Below are 20,449 nucleotides of genomic sequence, written 5' to 3'. Positions count from 1 at the left end.
TTTTTGTTGTTGTTGCAGCAGCTGCCCGCCATCTTGCCCATTGTTCCCAGGAGAACAATAAAACACACTGGTTTTATGGGTTCAAATAGGACACAACTTAATTAGTTACAGATGTCAGGGGTTTGACTTAGGCACTGGGGTGAAGCCATGCTATATCTTGACTCCTGCCCAGGGAGTCCATGGAAGGGTAAACCACCGATAGGAGGTGCCCTATAATTTACATCAGATAATGGGGCAAGGAGAATAATGTGTTAAAGGCTCTTGTTTTGTCCTGGCTGGTGTGTACGCAGGACGACTCTGGAAGTAGCTGCTCCTCTGGCATGCTCTCTAGAACTGATCTCCTCTAGACTAAAACCCAGACCATGCAGATTTCTTTTATCAGCTGACAGCTCTAAAAATAAGTAAATGTATGCAGAGCAGCCTAATTTGTGCACAGTGGATGCTGGCAACAGGTTTGAGCTGTGTGTGTGTGTGTGAGTGTTTGGGTTGCCTGGACACATTTTTTGGCGGGGGCACACATTGAAGAAAAGAGATTCTGGGCAGCTCCAGGGAGAAAAAAATCCCCAAAACTGGGATACTTTGGGCAGCCATGTCTAGCCTTAAAGCCAAGGATAAAGCCTAGGGTTGTTCAGTCTTAGTAAGATGGGGCTTTAATACAACAAGACACCCACTGTTTATTTTTTTGGGGGTGGGGATTGGTTAACTCACTCTTCATGCAACAATCTTCATGGTAAGGAAATGATTTTTTAAAAAGGAACAACAAAAAATATAGAATCAGAACAATGGTAGTGGAAACACACGATGAGAGAAATCAAGAGCATTGACGCACGAACCTGACCATAAATAGCCTATGAATACAACAAAAGCATATTAGCAGTGTGCTTTAAAGGAGAAAATTCCTGGATTATCTGGCACCCTGCAACATGAACCTGTTTCAAGTTCCAAAGCTTAGGAGCCATCATTGAAAATGCCTGATTGGCAGTCACCATCAGTGAAATACACTGTGGGAACCACCAGAAGAGTCTCAGTGACTCATCTTAAAGAGCAGAGAGGTACTTATGGGAGAAGGCACTCTCTCAAATAGCCTGGACTAAGACCATAAAACAGGATGGGGAACCTTCAGTCCAAGGGCCAAAGTCAGACCTCCAGGTCTCTCCATGTGTCCCATGTGGAACTCTCCCCAGGCTAACACGCCCCTCTCCATGGCTACATCTTTAATGGCCCTGCTTTGCACCCTCCTTGAAGGCGTTTGACTGACTAGACTGTGCCCTTGAACTCTGATAATGCCTCTTGTTGGCCTGTGTGGAGGATAGAGGCGGGTGGTTGGTCTATTAGCATTTATTGCTCCACTCACTTCTGCTTCTGGCTCCCACCACCAGCATGTGGCCCTCAGAAGGTTGCCTAGAAGCAAATGCAGCCCTCAGGATGAAAAACAAAAAAGGCTGTTCCCAAAAGGAATGCAGAAGGAACCCGGAAACAAATGGACAAATACAGAATGAAAGTTTAAATGCTCCCCGCATTTTACACTAAAAATAAGTCTGGCTCCCATGTTCCAAAGGAACTGCCGTTTCCGAACAACCTTCAAGCGCAGATCAGGTAGTCCAGCTGGAAAGCTATGGCAGATTGCACAGCATTGTGAGGTCACTGTCTCCAAGTCTTGTGAAAATTCACAACACAGGAGCTAAATTCTAAGGGTAGGAAGTCCATAGAAAAGCTAGTGTTCAGTGCTACCTAGCAGGGAAGCTTGCAGCGTCATAGTAAACAACACTAAAAACTCTGATTGGATAAGGGGACAAGTGATGTTGAACCACAGCTCTTGAAGGAAGTACTGTAGCTAGAAGTTATTATGAAAATCATTAGCATTTTAGTGTGAATTATACATATTTTTGTTTGCAATTTTGCCTAGTAGACACATTTTTGCAAGACAATATCCCCCCAAATATGATGCATTTTCATATGTGTTTTTCACAAAGATGTATTTTACCCTGGTATATTCATTTTTTGTACACGTTACTTTGCTGGAGAACGACCTCGCAAAATTCAGAGACATGAGAATTTCAAAGGAGAGCTGTGTCTTGGTTTGCATATTGTTTTGGAAAGTGAAAATAAGGTAGGTTGAAATGCAAACTGAATAGAATTTCTCCACCACCTCTATTTTGGAGGAGCTCTCATAAATCTAATTCAAGTTTTAACAATGCAGCAAGCAGATTAGGGGCAGTTTAGGACACCCTTTGAAGGATGTCCTAAATATCTTCAGAAGAAATGTTCTTCATGCAGTAAAACAAAATGCTGTAAAGCGACAACAAGCCAACCCCACAGTCACAGAGCAAGCTTAGACAAGAAAATTCTTGAGCTGGGATTTGGTAGTGCTGGTAGTAGACGCAGGCCTGCTAGGTATGTTTTCCAGAAGATGATTTTCTGGCTGGCTTTCTCCCTGCAGAGAGGCCTCAGAGATTCCTGGAGCTGTGGCATCTTCCCTTTGGAAGAGAAGAAGGGAAAAAGAAGAGATGTTGAAGCAGGTAGCACCAGCCAGATGGTCACTATTTTCAAGTGAGAGACCAGTGAATTCAGGCTGCACAATTATACTTGACTGAGGTTTTGCAGCAATTCACTAGGGTTTGGGGCAAGAGTCTTTCTCAGTACTAGCTGGAGATGCTAGAGATCGATCCTGGGACCTTTCCCATGCAAAACATGTGCTCTGCCCATGAAGATAAAAAAGGTAAAGGTAAAGGGACGCGGGTGGCACTGTGGGTTGGACCATGGAGCCTGGGACTTTCCGATCAGAAGGTCGGCGGTTCGAATCCCCGCGACGGGGTGAGCTCCCATCGTTCTGTCCCTGCTCCTGCCAACCTAGCAGTTCGAAAGCACATCAAAGTGCAATTGATAAATAGGTACTACTCTGGCAGGAAGGTAAACGGCATTTCCGTGCACTGCTCTGGTTCACCAGAAGCGGCTTAGTCATGCTCGCCACATGATCCGGAAGCTGTACGCCGGCTCCGTCGGCCAGTAAAGCGATATCAGCACCACAACTCCAGAGTTATCCGAAACTGGACCTAATGGTCAGGGGTCCCTTTACCTTTACCTTTACCTTTACCTTTACCTTTACCTTAAAGGACCCCTGGACGGTTAAGTCGAGTCAAAGGGGACTATGGAGTTGTGGCGTTCAACTTGCTTCCAGGCTAAGGGAGCCAGCGTTTGTCCAAAGACAGCTTTCCAGGTCGTCATGTGGCCAGCATGACTAAACCACTTCTGGTGCAACGGGACACTCTGACGGAAGCCAGAGTGCACGGAAATGCCGTTTACCTTCTTGCCACAGCGGTACCTATTTATCTACTTGCACTGGAGTACTTTTGAACTGCTGGGTTGGCAGGAGCAGGGACCAAGCAACGGGAGCTCACCCCATCGTGGGGATTCGAACTGCTGACCTTCTGATCAGCAAGCCCAAGGGGCTCAGTGGTTTAGACCACAGCGCCACCCACTCCCCTATCCATGAAATACATGGTTTTCTCTCCATGAAATCCAACTTCTCTCTACTGTTAGACCCTGAACAGCAGACTGAGTAGGTGCACACATCAGCTGGTCACATTTTCCCCTATTGTAGCCTATTAAGTGGAGTAGACTGCATTGAAAGCTTTTCATCTTTTATATCCCATGCCTTGGAAAGTCAAGATGGGTAGCAAACAGACAATAGTGGAAAAGACTTTTTTTTTTTAAGTTTCCTTTCAGTATGAAATTAACTTAACCAGAAGCCCCTTGCACCTGTCTGCTCAATATCACTTTTTTTTTAAATTACCAGTCAACAGGACCTAGGAATTGGGAAGGGAGGCTTCTCCTCCTTCATTGCACCTTCAGATAATCCATCTGATTTGCAGAGCTATCAAACTACCTGTTGAATCGGACCTCGTGCCATAATAGTGGTAAGAGGGAAGACTGATGGCATTGCATAAACTAGCCTTAGTGTCAACAGGCCTCTGTGGATTTCTGGCCTTTAGCCAGCCTTCCCCAACACGGTGTCCTCCAGATGTTTTGAACTACAACTCCCATCATCCTCAGCCAGCACTTGTGAGTAGTAGTCTACAACATCTGGAGGGCATCAGGTTAGGAAAGGCCACTTTTAGCTCCTGGCTTCCTTGTTTTTGCATCTTTAAAGGATCAGTTGGCAAATGATGCTTGCTTAGAACCAAGGCGACCTTGAGGCGAGCCAATCTAACCTGATTTCATTCCCGCTGTATATGGATTGTGTCTTCTTCTTCTCCTTCTGCTTCCTAAAGCGTAAGAACCAGAGGACTATTCCACAGAGCAACAGGAGTGCTAAGAGGACCCCTATGACAGCTCCCGCAATCACTCCAGCCTCCGCAGTGCCTGTTGTATGGAGAGACACAAAACACAAGGCTTCAGTCCTCAGCAGCGGCACAAAAATCTTAACGGTTTAGTCTGTTTATTAATTGCTTTCCACAAAGCGGTCTCCAAACAACTTGCGGTATTTTAAGAGGGAAAAGAAAAATCAGGAAAAAAATAAAACCGTTGTACAATGCAAGGGGTACAACAATCAGTAGGACAGACCCAATAAAACAGTATTATGCCTCTGAATACCAGGGGGAGGAAATCACAGAGTGCTGCCCCAATGCTTCCCATTGGAGCATTTGTTCGGCCACTGTCAGAACAGGATACTGGACTAGATGGGCCATTGGCCTTATCAGTTGTATTATTCTTCCTTGCATCTGGTGGCAGAGAGTTCCACATGCCAAAAGCATTCCCTTTCTACCTTCCCGTGTTAATTTCACTGGAAACCTATTCTTACGCCTCAATCATGTAAAGATCTTCCCCCTATTTTGCACATCCTCCTCTCTCGTGAAAGTGTTGCAAACGCCTATTTTTGTTGCTGCCCTCTACTTCTATTTCACTTCTACTAGAACCTTTTTTTCTCAGATACTCCCTGACCACGTGGTGCCAATGGAGATGCTCAAGATACCACTTCACACATATGGCTCTTCCCAACTGCTCTGCTTTTATAAGCCATTCATTTTCAGAAATGGATTTTGAACATGAAGATGCTGAAAATCCTACTTTCTCTACTTCCTATAGATTTTTTTTCTTCCTCAAAATCTGAGAGAAACAAAAATAGACTTGTGAGCTGGAAACCTCAAACCGTTAATTTAATTTCAGAATTTCAGAATATTCTTGCTTGCTTTCACCTACCCTGATGTAAAGAGAGAGAAGTTCTCACCTCATTTATTTCCAGTAACCTAAAAACATGGACCTTTTCTTGACAACTTAAGCATGGGTGAAGAACCCTTGACCCTCCAGATGTTGTTGGTCTATTTCTTTTGAAAATTTCTTGATCACTTTCCATTCAAAGAAATCTCAAAGAAACGTACAAAACGGAAATCTGATGCAACCTATTAATTGTTAAGCTGGGGATTCAATCAACATTGGTGCACTCCCAGAACAATTAATTTGCATCCATCTGTCTTGAGAGATGATGGAGTGTGCCGGGATTGAAGTCAAACTTCTGTGTTAACAGCACCCAACTGACATCCCTCAGGGTACAAGCCTGGGCAGCATGTATGAAGGTCCTGAGCTGCCCAGACAACAAGACCCCCCCCCCTCGGCCTCACTGATGTGGTCCAAAGGAAAGCAGAGCAATACATTGGGCATTCACTTGGCTGCAGGAGTTGCCAGAAGGAGGTGTACAAGACACCATCCAGCCCTCTTAAGGACTCCACTCTGGATTTGTGTAGGGCAAACTCCATAGCCTTTTGTGGGATGTAACATCACTGAAGCAGTCAAAGACAACATTTCCTGTTTGCCCACACAGGATAATGTTGCTCCAGCCAGGAGGACATTCTGTCACACCTGGTCTTAAGCATCCTTCCCCAGTATATGACCAGGTAGATGGGTGTGACTCCAGCAGACTCTACAAAAGGGCCAGGCATGTAGCCACCCATCTCTCTCTTTTGGTCCCTTCTCTCCAGTTTGCCTTTTGCTGTCTGCTGGCTCTCAGCTAGCAGCACATGGGCTCATCCCTCACAGAGGATGAACCCACACTTTGTAACTGTAACTACAAGCTAAGGCCTGCCTTCAGGACTATACAGTGGTACCTCGGGTTACATACGCTTCAGGTTACATATGCTTCAGGTTACAGACTCCGCTAACCCAGAAATATTACCTCGGGTTAAGAACTTTGCTTCAGGATGAGAACAGAAATCGGGTGGCACAGCGGCAGCTGGAGGCCCCATTAGCTAAAGTGGTGCTTCAGGTTAAGAACAGTTTCAGGTTAAGAACGGACCTCCGGAACGAATTAAGTACTTAACCCAAGGTACCACTGTACTGTGAACTGAATCTAAGAAGCATCTAGAAGCAAACGTAACCCGTGTCCATGCGTCTGCGTGTGCGCGGGTCACATTTCAGTGCTTCTGTGCATGCGCGTGACATCATTTTGAGCGCTCTGTTACTTCCGGGTTGCCGCAGAGCGCAACTCAAACGCGCTCATCTCAAAGCACATTTAACCCAAGGCATGACTGTACTTGTAAAAGAAGACTGTTGTGCTGTTATTGTTTTTAAGAGGGAAGTAAAGGGGATTTACCAGGAACAAGCCAATCTGGACAAGCCAGACTGGATTGCTTAACTGAAATGATTCTCATGAATCCATCAACTAGCTTCATGCAATGTACAAAGGAATGTGCTCTGCTACTAGCTCACGAACTTGAGCGAGGAAGGATAATATTTAATCAATATATCCTCCCCTACTTCCCTCAACATTCCCACACCTTTTTCTTCTCCCAAAGCCATCCTGCAATACAGTGGAGGTTTAGGATCAGAGTTTTCCTTCTCCTAGATGGGCTACTTTCCCAGGTTGACAAACCTTCTCTGCCCTTCAATTCCCTCTGCGGCACGTGCAGAATCCGCCTTGTTGACCGTTGAATGCTCTTCCTGTTTCATCACGGCTTATAGCTTCACAAATAAAATTATTACGTACCTATCAAACCTGCACATATTTTGAAAATAAGGTTCCAAACAGACCCCAAACAGAGAATATGTTTAAATGCATGGGGAAGATGTAGAAGGCGGGCCCCAACAAGATGTGACTTAGGGAAGAATGAACCTCATCTCCTGCCTTTTAAAGTTAAAAGCAAATGCAGTAGCGATTGTGGGAGAATTTGATCCGGGCTGTAATGCAGGTAAGGAGGGTGTTAATCCTAGACCATTTTCCCAGTTTAAATTTCCTCCCTCCATGGATGCTGCTACCTGCTTCATAGGAAACAGCCAGGTAACCCTGAAATCTTTTTGGAAACTGAAGTGAAGCTAAAACAAAAAAAAAATTCCTTCCAGTAGCACCTTAAAGACCAACTAAGTTAGTTCTTGGTATGAGCTTTCGTGTGCATGCACACTTCTTCAGATACACTGAAACAGAAGTTTCCAGACCCTTCTATATAGTGAGAAGGTGGGGAGGGGTATTACTCAGAAGGGTGGTGGGAATGAGTGATTGGCAGATAGCTGTGATGAGCCTGTTGACGACTCTTAACGACTGCAATAGGTCTTACAGGAAAAAGCAAGGGGTGAGAAGGTGAAAAATGGCTTTGTCATGTATAATGAGATAAGAATCCAAGGTCTTTGTTCAGACCAGGTGTCTCCATGGTTTATATGTTTGGTGATAAGTTGCAATTCAGCAGCTTCTCTTTCCAGTCTATTTCTGAAATTCCTTTGTAGTAAAATAGCTACTTTGAGATCTTGTATAGAATGTCCTGGGAGATTGAAGTGTTCTCCTACTGGTTTCTCTGTCTTGTGATTCCTGATGTCCGATTTATGTCCGTTTATTCTTTGGCGTAAGGTCTGGCCTGTTTGTCCAATATAGAGAGCTGAAGGACACTGTTGGCATTTGATGGCATACACAATGTTAGACGATGAGCAATTAAATAGTCCCGAGATGGTATGTGTGATGTTGTTGGGGCCAGTAATGGTGTTGTCTGGGTGTATGTGGCAGCAAAGTTGGCATCTGGGTTTATTGCAGGCTCTGGTGCCAGTGTCCGTGTTAGGTCTGGTTGTAGTATTATTGTGGGTTAGTTGTTGTTTAAGATTGGGTGGCTGTCTGTAGGCAATGAAAGGTCTTCCTCCCAGAGCTTGAGAAAATGTCCAGGACATTCTATACAAGATCTCAAAGTAGCTATTTTACTTGGTCTTTAAGGTGCTACTGGAAGGAATTTTTTTGTTTGTTTGTTTTGACTATGGCAGACCAACACGGCTACCTATCTGTAACTGAAGTGAAGCTGTTTCTTTCAGGATATGGTATGCATTTATTTACTCACATTTGACTTCATTCTGTATAGCCCATCACTGAGTCTCAGTCTCTCTCTCTCTCTCTCTCTCTCTCTCTCTCTCTCTCTCTCTCTCTCATTTTTATTAAATTTTCTGTTTTACAATTTAAAATGCTCATTTAAACATCCTTAAAATATCAATGACTTCCCTTCTTCTCTTTCCATGGCTCATTTTGCATGTCATAAATCCCTGCACATGTCACAAAAACTAAACTATTCAGTATTCCATTATTGCATCCATTAAAACTGATTAATAATAATAATAATAATAATAATAATAATAATAATTTATTTATCGCCTACCCATCTGGCTGGGTTTCCCCAGCCACTCTGTTGAATTTATCTTAATCTTGCCAGTGTTCTCAGGTATACACAATTTCCCCCCATATAGTCAATAAACCTTTTCCAGTCTCCTCTAAACATATGTTCTTTTGCTCTCTTATTCTATATAGTGGTACCTCGGGTTAAGAACTTAATTCATTCTGGAGGTCCATTCTTAACCTGAAACTGTTCTTAACCTGAAGTGCCACTTTAGCTAATGGGGCCTCCCACGGTGGCCACATGATTTCTCTTCTCATCCTGAAGCAAAGTTCTTAACCCGAGGTACTATTTCTGGGTTAGCGGAGTCTGTAACCTGAAGCATCTGTAACCTGAGGTAACACTGTATATTAAGTCTGCAAGCTGCGCATATTCCGTCAGCTTAAGTTGCCATTCTTCTTTAGCTGGGACCTCACTCGTTTTCCAGTTCCACTTTATCTCTTGAGGCTTTTCCAACTCCTTAGGAGTCTCTCGTATCATTTTTTAATTATATCTTTAGCCTTTTCTCCAGCTTCCCCCCTATGCTTCATCTTCACTTTCTGGAGAAGGGCTGTAGCCCAGGGGTAGAGCATATGCTTTGCGTGACAAAGGTCTCAGGTTTGATCCCTGGTGTCTCCAGCTAGGGCTGGGAGAGCTCTCCGCCTGAAAACCTGGAGAGCTGCTGCCAGTCCGTGTAGACAATATGGAGCTTGATGGACTACGGGTCTGACTCAGTAGAAGGCAGCTTCCTATGTTCCTAAACCAAACCAGTCCTTGCCTTCAATTAATATTTCATTTTTCTGCTGCCATCCTCTCCGCACCCTCTGCATGTACGCTCGGTGTTTTTATCCTTCTATCGTTCCCAGATGCCATCCAATTTCTCCTCCTAAGTCGCCGTTCAGCCAAGAAGCGAAGCCAGCGGGGGGGGGGGGGGAATCTGCCCACGGAAATGAGAGCTAATTAAATGAAAGGACCTGACCTGAGTAGGAAGCAAGTCAGAAAAACGGGATGTGAGTCGTTGAGGCGGCAATCAAAGCCCGGCACATTCTGGAAAGCTGTCAGAGCATAAATGGGCCAGATATCTCGCTGGTACCAATCAGTGAGTACCAGCAATGCTTAATTTAAAAGAAAATAATACTGGTATTTATTTATTTGCATGCCAAAAATATGCTTCCAATCTAACTGGGAATCACAGTTAGTCACCCAGAACTCTTTTCTCCTGTTCCCAGAGTTGTTTGTGGATATCTCAGGCTGCAGCAGAATGAGAGACGAAGGAGAGCAGGGATTCTGGGAGTGGCTGCAGAGATCATATAACACTGGTCCTGAAAGACCTACATTGGCTCCTGGGTACCTCTCCAAGCACAATTCAAGGTGTTGGTGCAGACCTTTAAAGCCCAAACAAAGCACCTCTGAAAATAATTTCACAAAATGGCACAGGCATGGTGGACAGAGCTTGGTTACTTGGTGTTCATGACGTCATGGACAATGACCAATAGGTACCTTTCTATGGCGCTCACATAGCCATGTTTCTGTTGGTAGCAATTGTTGTTGGTTAGTTGTTTAGTCGTGTCTGACTCTTCGTGACTCCATGGACCAGAGCACGCCAGGCACTCCTGTCTTCCACTGCTTCCCGCAGTTTGGTCAAACTCATGCTGGTAGCTTCGAGAACACTGTCCAACCATCTCGTCCTCTGTCGTCCCCTTTTCCTTGTGCCCTCCATCTTTCCCAACATCAGGGTCTTTTCCAGGGAGTCTTCTCTTCTCATGAGGTGGCCAAAGTATTAGAGCCTCAGCTTCAGTAGCAATAGATGTGTAATTTGGAGGAAATATCACAATTCCCCATGTACAGGATCACATTCTCCTGTGTACAAGGTGTATGCACAGGGAAAGGCGAGATCCTGCACATAAGCAGCATTAATCCAAGGAGAGGCAGCTGTAATGCGCGAAGCAAATGGGTCATGACTTCACAGCTGGCACAGGTTTGGGTTTTTTAAAAGCACCTTCTCATGGAGAAAGATCTTACAATGAATTCCCTAAAGACGTAACTTCAAGCCAGCGTAAATTAACTTTAATGACAACCTTCAGCACAGCTGCAACAATTCATATCCCTAGAAATATGATCGAATGCCTATTATGTCCTGGGCATTGATGAGAACTGGCTCTGAGCCCAGAATTCTCTTGAAGAATTAACAGCAACATCGTTGGGGTGTCAAAACAGAGATTCGGTGAAGCAGATTTAGCTCAGAGATTTATCTGGTGAATAGGTGGGAAAGTGTTATTTCAGTAGGAACTGTTGAAAGCTGACAGCGAGAGGTGCAAAAGATAGGCAGATAGGCAGGCAGGCAGGCCAGGAGAAAGTTGTTGGAAAGACCTGACTTCATTTTAAAGGTGACTTTATCTGTCTCCAGGTTGCATGACTACCATCTACGGATCCTCTAATGCACTCTAGCTACTATTTTAGCTATCCTGTTTTGAATTTGTTCTTTATTTTAATGCACATTTAGGCATGAGATGAGGATTCAGATTCATGAAAGTGTTTGTAAGGCACCCAAGGTCCTTCTCCCTCTGCAGTGCAGGATCTGTAATGCAGAGGTTGAAAATGTAAAAAGGTAAAGGACCCCTGGACGGTGAAGTCCAGTCAAAGGGGACTATGGGGTTGCGGCACTCAACTCACTTTCAGACCAAGGGAGCCGGCATTTGTCCACAGACAGCTTTCCGGGTCATGTGGCCAGCATGACTAAACCGCTTCTGGCGCAACATAACGCCATGATGGAAGCCAGAGCACACAGAAACGCCGTTTATCTTCCTGCCACAGTGATACCTATTTATCTACTTGCACTGGTGTGCTTTCGAACTGCTAGGTTGGCAGGAGCTGGGGCAAAGCAACGGGAGCTCACCCCATCGCGGAGATTCGAACCATCAACCTTCTGATTGGCAAGCCCAAGAGGCTCAAGGGTTTAGACCACAGTGCAGAACACAACTGCAGCGTATCTAAGAGATGCCCATCCAGGATTTGCTTAAATACCTCCAGCGAATGAGAGTCCACTACTTCTCAAGGCAGTCTGTCTGCTCCACTGTCAAACAGCTCTTGCTGTGAGGACATTTCTCCCAATGTTTAGACAAAATCTGCTTCCCTGTCATTTCCAGCCATTAGTTCTCCTGCTGCCTGCTAGAGAAGAGGTGAGGAATCTCTGGCCCACAAGCCAAACTTGACCTGCCAAGGGTTCAAATATTTGGAAGGCTACAGGTTCCCCACCATCGTTTTTGAGCATCAGGAAGTGAAAGGTCTAGGATTAATTAACACAGATGCAAGGCTGCGATCTCATGCTCATCATGTGAGATATTATGTATAATTTCTTAATTTTACACATCACTTGGGAAGACAGGAGAACTAATGCCAATGTACTGGAAGAAGCAAAGATCACCAGTGTTGAAGCAATGATTCTTCAACTTCGTTGGACTGGTCATGTTGCGTGGATGCCTGATTATCGTCTTCCAAAGTAACTACTCTATTCTGAACTTAAAAATGGAAGGTGTAATGCTGGTGGGCAACAAAAGATGCTCTCAAGGCAAATCTAAAAAAATGTAGTATAAACACCAAAAACTGGGAAACACTGGCCTATGAGTGCTCCAGTTGGAGAAGAGGCTTTACCAAAGGCGTCATGAACTTTGAAGACGCTCAAACTCAAGACGAAGGGGAGAAACAAGTTAAGAGGAAGGCACGTTTGGCAAACCCTCACCGCAATCAATTCCTGCCCCCAAACCAATGTCCCCACTGTGGAAGGATGTGTGGGTCCAGAATTGGCCTCCACAGTCACTTATAGACTCACTGTTTAAACCATGTTCATGGAAGTCAATCTTACTTGGCTACAAGTGATCGAAGAAGAAGAAGAAGAAGAAGAAGAAGAAGAGGAGGAAGAAGAAGAATTTCTTAAGCCGAAGAACATGTTGAAGGAAGACAGGTCTCTTTGCAGTCCCAACCCAATACATTTTTGTTACATTAAGAGAAGCAGCAAGTGACTCCTTATCTCCACTTTCTGCCACATATCTGTAAACCCAGATTGCATTTCAGGGCTGTTGGTAGCCATTCACTCTCTCAATTTCAGCTCCTTCTTCCATATTCTCTCAGCCTCACCCCACCCTTAGGGATGGGGGAGAAATGGGATTTAGTTCACATTTCAAGGTGAATCTGCCTAATTTGTACCTTCAGAAACAATATGGCAGCCAAACCCAGAGCATCCTTCAAAATTCTCACTTCTCCAAATTTTGCAATGCAGTGATACAGCTATGTAATGCATACAAAAATTCATCTACTGGAATAAGGTGTGCATAAGAATGTATCTATTACTGAAAAACAACATGCAAAAATGAATTCTATCAGGGGAAGTTGCTTTGCGAAAACTTGTACGTTAGGCAAAATTGTATAGAAAAATTACACACAAACTTAGGAGAATTTTCTGGTGAGTTTTCATCAGGACTTAGAAAAAAGTGGTGTGGAAATGTGAAGAACTGTATGCAACAACGGCAGCGAGAATGCTACTAGCCCAGAGATGGAAGGAAGGAGAAGGACCAACAAAAGAAGAATGGCAGATGAAACTGATGGAGTATGTGGAAATGGCAAAACTGATGGGGAAGTTCCGAAGCCAGGAAGATCAAGTATTTTCTAAAGACTGGAATAAATTTGAAATTGATTTAAAAGACCACTATAAACAGTTAGAATCTTTGGCAGGGATGTAATGACACTTGTAATGTGGAATGATTTATGGTAATTATGGTTATATAATGGATGGATAAAGGTAAAAGATGCAGAAAATTTAATCTTGAATATGGACTCCATGGAGAGAGGGAAGGAGGTCCGAAGGGGCAAAAGAACCCCTGTATGTTATTGTCTGGTTGTGTTTTATATGTATAAAAGTATCAAAAACTCAATAAAAATTACAGTGGTACCTCTGGATGCGAATGGGATCCATTCCAGAGCCCCGTTCGCATCATGAGCGGAATGCAACCTGCGTCTGCACATGCACGTGTCGCGATTTGCCGCTCCTGCGCATGCGCTTGGTGTCATTTTGAGCGTCTGCGCATGTGCGAGCAGCGAAACCAGGAAGTAACCTGTTCTGTTACTTCCGGGTCACCGCGGAATGCAACCTTAAAATGCTCAACCTGAAGCATCTTTAACCCGAGGTATGACTGTATTTTAAAAAAGGAAATGTGAAGAACTGAACTTCAAAACAGAAAATGAAAACCAGGGAAACTTAAACTGATATATTTGCTCATCCCTACCCCCAACACCAAGGGGACGCAGGTGGCGCTGTGGGTTAAAGCCTCAGCGCCTAGGACTTGCCGATTGAAAGGTCGCGGTTCGAATCCCTGCGGCGGGGTGCGCTCCCGCTGCTCGGTCCCAGCGCCTGCCAACCTAGCAGTTCGAAAGCACCTCCGGGTGCAAGTAGATAAATAGGGACCGCTTACCAGCGGGAAGGTAAACGGTGTTTCCGTGTGCAGCTCTGGCTCGCCAGATGCAGCTTTGTCACGCTGGCCACGTGACCCGGAAGTGTCTCCGGACAGCACTGCCCCCTGGCCTCTTAAGTGAGATGGGCGCACAACCCTAGAGTCTGTCAAGACTGGCCCGTACGGGCAGGGGTACCTTTACCTTTACCTTACCCCCAACACCAGTGGCGTAGCGTGGAGGGTGCAGGGGGGGCTGGCCGCACTGGGCGCAACATTTGGGAGTTAGGGTTAGGGGGCGCAAATCCACGGGTTAGGGGGCGCAAATCCACGGGTTAGGGGGCGCAAATTACTTGCCTTGCCCCGGGTGCTGACAACCCACGCTACGCCACTGCCCAACACACCTGCAATGTGGGAACACTAATGCTGCAGTATTCTGTTTCTCTTTTTCTCTCAACCACATCCTGCAATATACTGGTCGGTGGAGACAGAGACAAGACCCATCTTGTACTTTGGCTCAAGCCCACATTCTGACTATACTGGGACACAGTTGGGGGAAAAAAATCGCATGTCAATAAATAAATAAATGCAGATACATGTTGGTCACTAGATGGCACTGCAAGCTCATGAAGATTTGCCTGAAATAGAGAGAGTGGACTTTTTGCAAGTGGGTTCTATATTGTCAAACAGCACCAGCGGATTTATCTTTCTCAAAGGTAGCATGCATCCCTCATGTCTCTCCTAGGCTGTACTGGTGTTGCAGCAGGGATAGCCATAGCTCAATGATGGGGCCTCTGCTTTCCGTGCAAAAGGTTCCCGGTTCAATTCCCAGCGTTCCTGGATAGGATTAGGAGAGATCTCTGCTTGAATCCCCGGACAGCTGCTGTCACTCAGCATAGACAACAATAAGCTAGATGGACCAATGTTCTGACTCCGTATGAGGCAGCTCCCTATGATCCCAAATATTCCAAATAAGAAGGATATGGCTATCAGAAGTTACTTGCCATTATATGGCCGTGTGCCACCTCCAACACAGGCTGGCCCTGTTAATAGGCAAGGTGAGGCAACAGCCTCAGGCATCAGATGCTAGGAACAGACGCGGTAGCCTCCTGGACAGCTGCAAGGATGCTATTTGCCTAGAGATGGAAGGAAGATAAGGTTCCAACCAGAGCAGAATGGATAATCAAGATGATGGACTATGCCAAATTGGCAAAACTGACTAGGAAAACCAGAAACCAAGAAGACAAGAAGTTTAACAAAGAATGGAAATTTTGTACAGATTACCTTGAAGAACACAGTAAACATTTAAACACGTTAGCAGGATTGACATAACACTTTTCATGTAATAACTGTATGGATAAAATTGGATATAATTTTTTTGGGGATTAATATTATAAGATGGAAACCATGGGGGAGCAGAGGGAGGTCCAAGGATTCAGGGAATCCTATACATGTATAAAATTGATTATATCTGAATGTAAATGACATTCCTACAAACTGAAAATTAAAAAACAGAAAAGAAGAAGCAGCAGTAGCCTCCTGACAGTTCCCTCTGATGTATCCCCACCCAAGTGTTCTTCTCTGCTGGGAGGCACATGGTCTGCTCTGCACCCCCTAAAGTAGTCTGTTGCCTTCAGGGGGACACTATCCTGTTGCCCATATTGATTTAAGATTCAGCAGCCAGCCCAGGTGGTTTCTGTAGGTAGCATGCAGAGGGGCTTCCTGTTGCCCTTCGCCTCAGGTAGCCCAATGTCTTTGGCTGGCTTTTTAGCTAGTTCCAACCCCCTCCCCCAAATTTTGATAGGTCCCAGACTCCAAAGGCTGGAGAGAGATTCCAGGGCATTAAGGACCATTTTATGTCCTTAATCACCCATCCAGTTTCTCAGTCACCATTATGTGATACAGTCAAACCTCGGTTCCCAAACGTCTCTGTTTTAGAACGTTTTGGCTTGCGAACGCCAAAAACCCAGAAGTAAATACTGTGTGTAATACTCTGGGTTTTGAATGTTTTTCAGAAGCCAAACATCCAATGTGGCTTCCATTTGAGTGCAGGAAGCTCTTGCAACCATTGTTTTTTTCCTGGGGATATGCAGGGGTATGCATAAAAGGTAAAGGGACCCCTGACCGTTAGGTCCAGTCATGGCCGACTCTGGGGTTGTGGCGCTCATCTTGCTTTATTGGCCGAGGGAGCCAGCATACAGCTTCCGAGTCATGTGGCCAGCATGACTAAGCTGCTTCTGGCGAACCAGAGCAGCGCACGGAAACGCCCTTTACCTTCCTGCTGGAGCGGTACCTATTTATCTACTTGTACTTTGACATGCTTTCGAACTGCTAGGTTGGCAGGAGCAGGGACCGAGCAACGGGAGCTCACCCCGTCGCGGGGATTTGAACCGCCAACCTTCTGATCAGCAAGCCCTAGGCTCTGTGGTTTAACCCACAGCGCCACCTGCATCCCTAGGGGTATGCATACCCATAAGCATTTTGTGACATTAAGTTTGGCCTCATTGAGGGGCATTATTTCAATATAAGTAGAAAGTACCCTGAAACATTATAAGTACCCCGAAACATTTTTTTTAAAATAGAAAAAAGTACTGCTTCCAACCAGTCGGAAGCAGCACCTTGGTTGTCAAACATTTCAGAAGCCAAAGAGGCTTCCGGAACAGATTACGTTTGACAACTGAGGTTTGACTGTATCTCACTTCGGCTTACTGAGGTCTGTGGGATATAGCTATTAATGATTAATTAACACGTACCATTAAGGTAAGAGGGGGAATATGCAGGAGAAATGACTTTGAGGAGTTATGGAGGATATATGTAGAATTTGTACTGTTAAAACGGAAAGGGGTCAAAGCATTGCAAGAAATTTTGGGAGGTTGGATAGTTGCAATGGGATGGTCTTGGTGGTGGGGTGCACATTTTTATTCTTATTTATTTATTATTATTACTTTGTCCCCCAAAATTTTTTCCAGGCTTACTGAGGTGGCCAAACTCATGACAACAGCCAGGCACTCAAGTAGGTAAAGCTAGACACCTGTCCTCACCTGTCACATGAATGGTGAGCTCGCATTTCTGTTGTCCAAACTCGTTGGAGGCAAGACATTGATACGTCCCAGAGAATGCGAGTGAGATGTTTCTCAGCCACAGATTCCCTGTTTTGTCATCTGTGGGGAGGGAAGAAGAAAAGGTGAAGTTTAGGGTCAATTTGCCCAGTCTAAAAGAACGGCACAGCCTGCCTATTAATTGCTGGACCCTGTAAGCAGATGAAAAGATTAGCAGGATTTTAATCTCACTTGTAATGTAACAAATACTATGGACAACAAGGTTAGATTTGAAATATAGATTATGAAATAATTTGCAGTTGAAAACGTTGACAATAGGACCCATGGAGGGGAATGGATAAGTACTTGATTTTGTTATAAACTTGTACAGTGGTACCTTGGTTCTCAAACTTAATCTGTTCTGGAAGTCCATTTCAAAACCAAAGCGTTCCAAAACCAAGGCGTGCTTTCCCATAGAAAATAATGTAAAATGGATTAATCCATTCCAGACTTTTAAAAACAACCCCTAAAGCAGCAATTTAACATGAATTTTACTATCTAATGAGACCATTGATCCATAAAATGAAAGCAATAAACAATATACTACAGTCACACAATCAATCCATCAGTAGCTGAACTGGGTTCCACACAGTCACAGAAACAAAACAAAAAAGCCGCAAAAACAAAAATGCAAAATAAATAGTAAAAACTGACAGACCTCAGTGTAACACTCAAAACAGAGGTGTGGCACTCAAATCAGAGGCGTAACACTCAAAATAGATTATGTTTGGCTTCCGAAGAAAGTTCGCAAACTGGAACACTTACTTCCAGGTTTGCAATGTTTGGGTTCCAAGTTGTTTGAGAACCAAGGTACCACTGTATTTGTAAAATCGAATAAAAATGATTTTAAAAATATATATTGCTGGGCCCAGTTCGTTTGGAGGAATTCAACGTGGCACCCCATTTGATTAGTGTTTCCCAACCTTTTTCCGACCATGGCCCCCTTCTGACCTCGTTTCCTTCCTGTGGCTCCCCACTCTGTCCTACCAGTAGGACGGTAGCTATTTAAATATTTTGTTCTGTAAAACATGCTTTATTTTTTTTTTAAATAATTTATACAAAATACAATTACAGAAAATGATAGGAACATAATGAAATATTATTGAAGCAGAGGGGGGAACCTGCAGATAACACCCCTCCAACATTTCTCCAATGAAAATAGGGGTGTTCTATTCCATAATACTAATTTTACTGTTTACACCCCACACATCTTACTGGGTTGCTGCAGCCACTCTGGGCAGCTTCCAACATATATAAAAACATAACAAAACATTTTTTAAAACCTATGCAAGGCTGCCTTCAGATGGCATGGTGGTCAGAAAACTCCACACCCTTCAACACTTTTCGGGTGAAAATAGGGACGTCCTAAGAAAAAAGTGGGACATTCTGGGATTGAATCAGAAACTGGGATGACTTCTGTAAATCGGGGACTATCCCTGGAAAATAGGGACCGTTGGAGGGTCTGCAAAAGGTGCACAGAGAGTTCTGTATATATGGGAGAATTTTAAAAAGCAAGTGGTCCTCAATGACCTGGTGCAAGAAGATATGCCATTTACCTTCCTGCCGCAGTGGTACCTGTTTATCTACTTGCACTGGTGTGCTTTTGAACTGCTGGGTTGGCAGGAGCTGGGACTGAACAACGGGAGCTCACCCCGTTGCGGGGATTTGAACCGCCGATCTTCCAGTCGGCAAGCCCAAGAGGCTCAGTGGTTTAGACCACAGTGCCACCCATGTCCCTACACATCTATCTGCATTACCCTGTTGGTAAGAACGAAAATTGCACCAATGCAGTTTTCCTTTTCTAAAGTGTTCCTTAATAGTAATGTATCTGAAGAGAGCAGTTATTCACTTACCTTGCACCATATTGGACAGAGGTAGCGGAGTCTTGGTATCCAGCCGTGTCCAGGAATAAGTTGGCGAAGGCACGCCTTCAGAAGAATTGCAGGTCAGGCGGGCATCTGAACCCACAGAAGCAGAAGTGGTCCCTTTGCACACCGGAGTGGATGGAGGCACTGTTGTCGGGGGGTGGGGGGAGATAATTCAGTGCCAGGACACATAGAATCATAGAATTGTACAGTTTGCCTTTAAATTTATTTATTTTGTTTTTCAAATTAAAATTTTACAGAGATATATCAGACATAAGTCATAAAGAGGAAGCAGCCCCGACTAAAGAAAACTGGCAAACCAAGTTAATGGACTATGCTGAAATGGCGAAACTAACTGGAAAGCTCAGAAATCAAGAGGACGAGAAATTTAAAAAAGAATGGGAAATGTTTATTTTGTATTTGCAAAAGTATTGTAAACACGTTAATTAATACATTGGCATGATTTTAAGAACACTTGTAATTTTAGAAATAGGACAGGAAATTTGAAGTCAAATAATAATAATTTGGAGTAGAAAAAATTTAAGGGACCAGGGATGGAGGGGGACGGACGGAAGACACGGGATTCAGAAAATCCCATTTTATGGATTTGACATTGTTTTTGTGTGTATTTTTCTTTGTTTGTGGTTGTTATTGTGTTTGTTATTGTGTGTCTTTTACTCTGGTTATTTTTGTTGAAAATTTAATAAAAATATTATATAAAAAAGGAAGTGGTTCAAAACGGACAAAGCCCCCTTGAAGGCCTGCTCCTGGGCCCCCATCCGCACTATACATTCAAAGCACTATCATACCACTTTAAACAGGGAAGACCATGTGATGTATCATTGCAATAAATGTTAAACTGAACAATCGTGTGTTCTTGGCTATTTGTGTGCAGGGAGAAAGGGACTGGGGGCTTTCAGATGTACCCCTTCCCATGGAAACCCAACACACTCTGAGGGGTGTTTCCAGGGTTGGGGGGGGGGGGGGAGAATGTGCTTTAAATGTATGGTGTTTAATGCAGCCATAGAGTCATAGATCTGTTTGTTTTTTTTAAAATAATTTCTTTATTAAGATTTTAAAGGTTACAAAAGAGAATAAAAAAGACAATCAAAAAAACAAAAAAAACAACACGTATAAAGAAAAAACATCATCAAAAAACAGAAAAATAGAAAAAATAAAAGAAATAAAAAACACATCAAACCTTTAACTCACTTACTTGCATTCACTTATTTCCTTGACTTCCTCACGCCTCCCATTTTTGTATTCTAATTCAATTAGATATTCTAGCAAATCCTTGCAACTTGGTTTTTATCCTGCTAATTTATCTCAACTTACTATAATTCCCCTCTTTATATTCTAATTCATATAAATATTTCAACAAATCCTTCATCTTAAACTTTATCCTTATATCTTGTCTTAATATACTGTAATTT

At 43.9% G+C, this 20,449-nt stretch overlaps 1 protein-coding gene across 2 annotated transcripts in view; it reads right to left on the bottom strand.

Annotated features, from left to right (window-relative positions):
* Window positions 1-71: 71 nt before the first annotated feature.
* The window catches only part of VSIG2 (V-set and immunoglobulin domain containing 2), a 28,384-nt gene continuing 8,006 nt past the window's right edge, over window positions 72-20,449 (bottom strand). Inside the window, exons 4-8 of one of the 2 annotated variants that reach the window (XR_014558144.1) lie at window positions 19,005-19,163; window positions 17,095-17,214; window positions 4,212-4,362; window positions 1,176-2,477; window positions 72-1,117 (exon numbers count right to left, since the gene is read on the bottom strand). Coding sequence is in view for 1 of the 2 variants with exons in the window: in XM_083713780.1 (XP_083569906.1) it covers window positions 2,333-2,477; window positions 4,212-4,362; window positions 17,095-17,214; window positions 19,005-19,163 (575 nt within the window). In the remaining variant the exon portion in view is untranslated. Of the gene's footprint in view, window positions 2,478-4,211; window positions 4,363-17,094; window positions 17,215-19,004; window positions 19,164-20,449 lie in introns of both variants that reach the window. The other variant, XM_083713780.1, reaches the window with a different exon arrangement.

The sequence above is a fragment of the Podarcis gaigeae genome, assembly GCF_964106915.1.
Source record: "Podarcis gaigeae genome assembly, chromosome: 15".
In the NCBI taxonomy this organism is placed as follows: Eukaryota; Metazoa; Chordata; class Lepidosauria; order Squamata; family Lacertidae; genus Podarcis; species Podarcis gaigeae.
The sequence above is the reverse complement of the archived record's forward strand: the minus strand, read 5'-3'. Positions and strand labels throughout refer to the sequence as shown.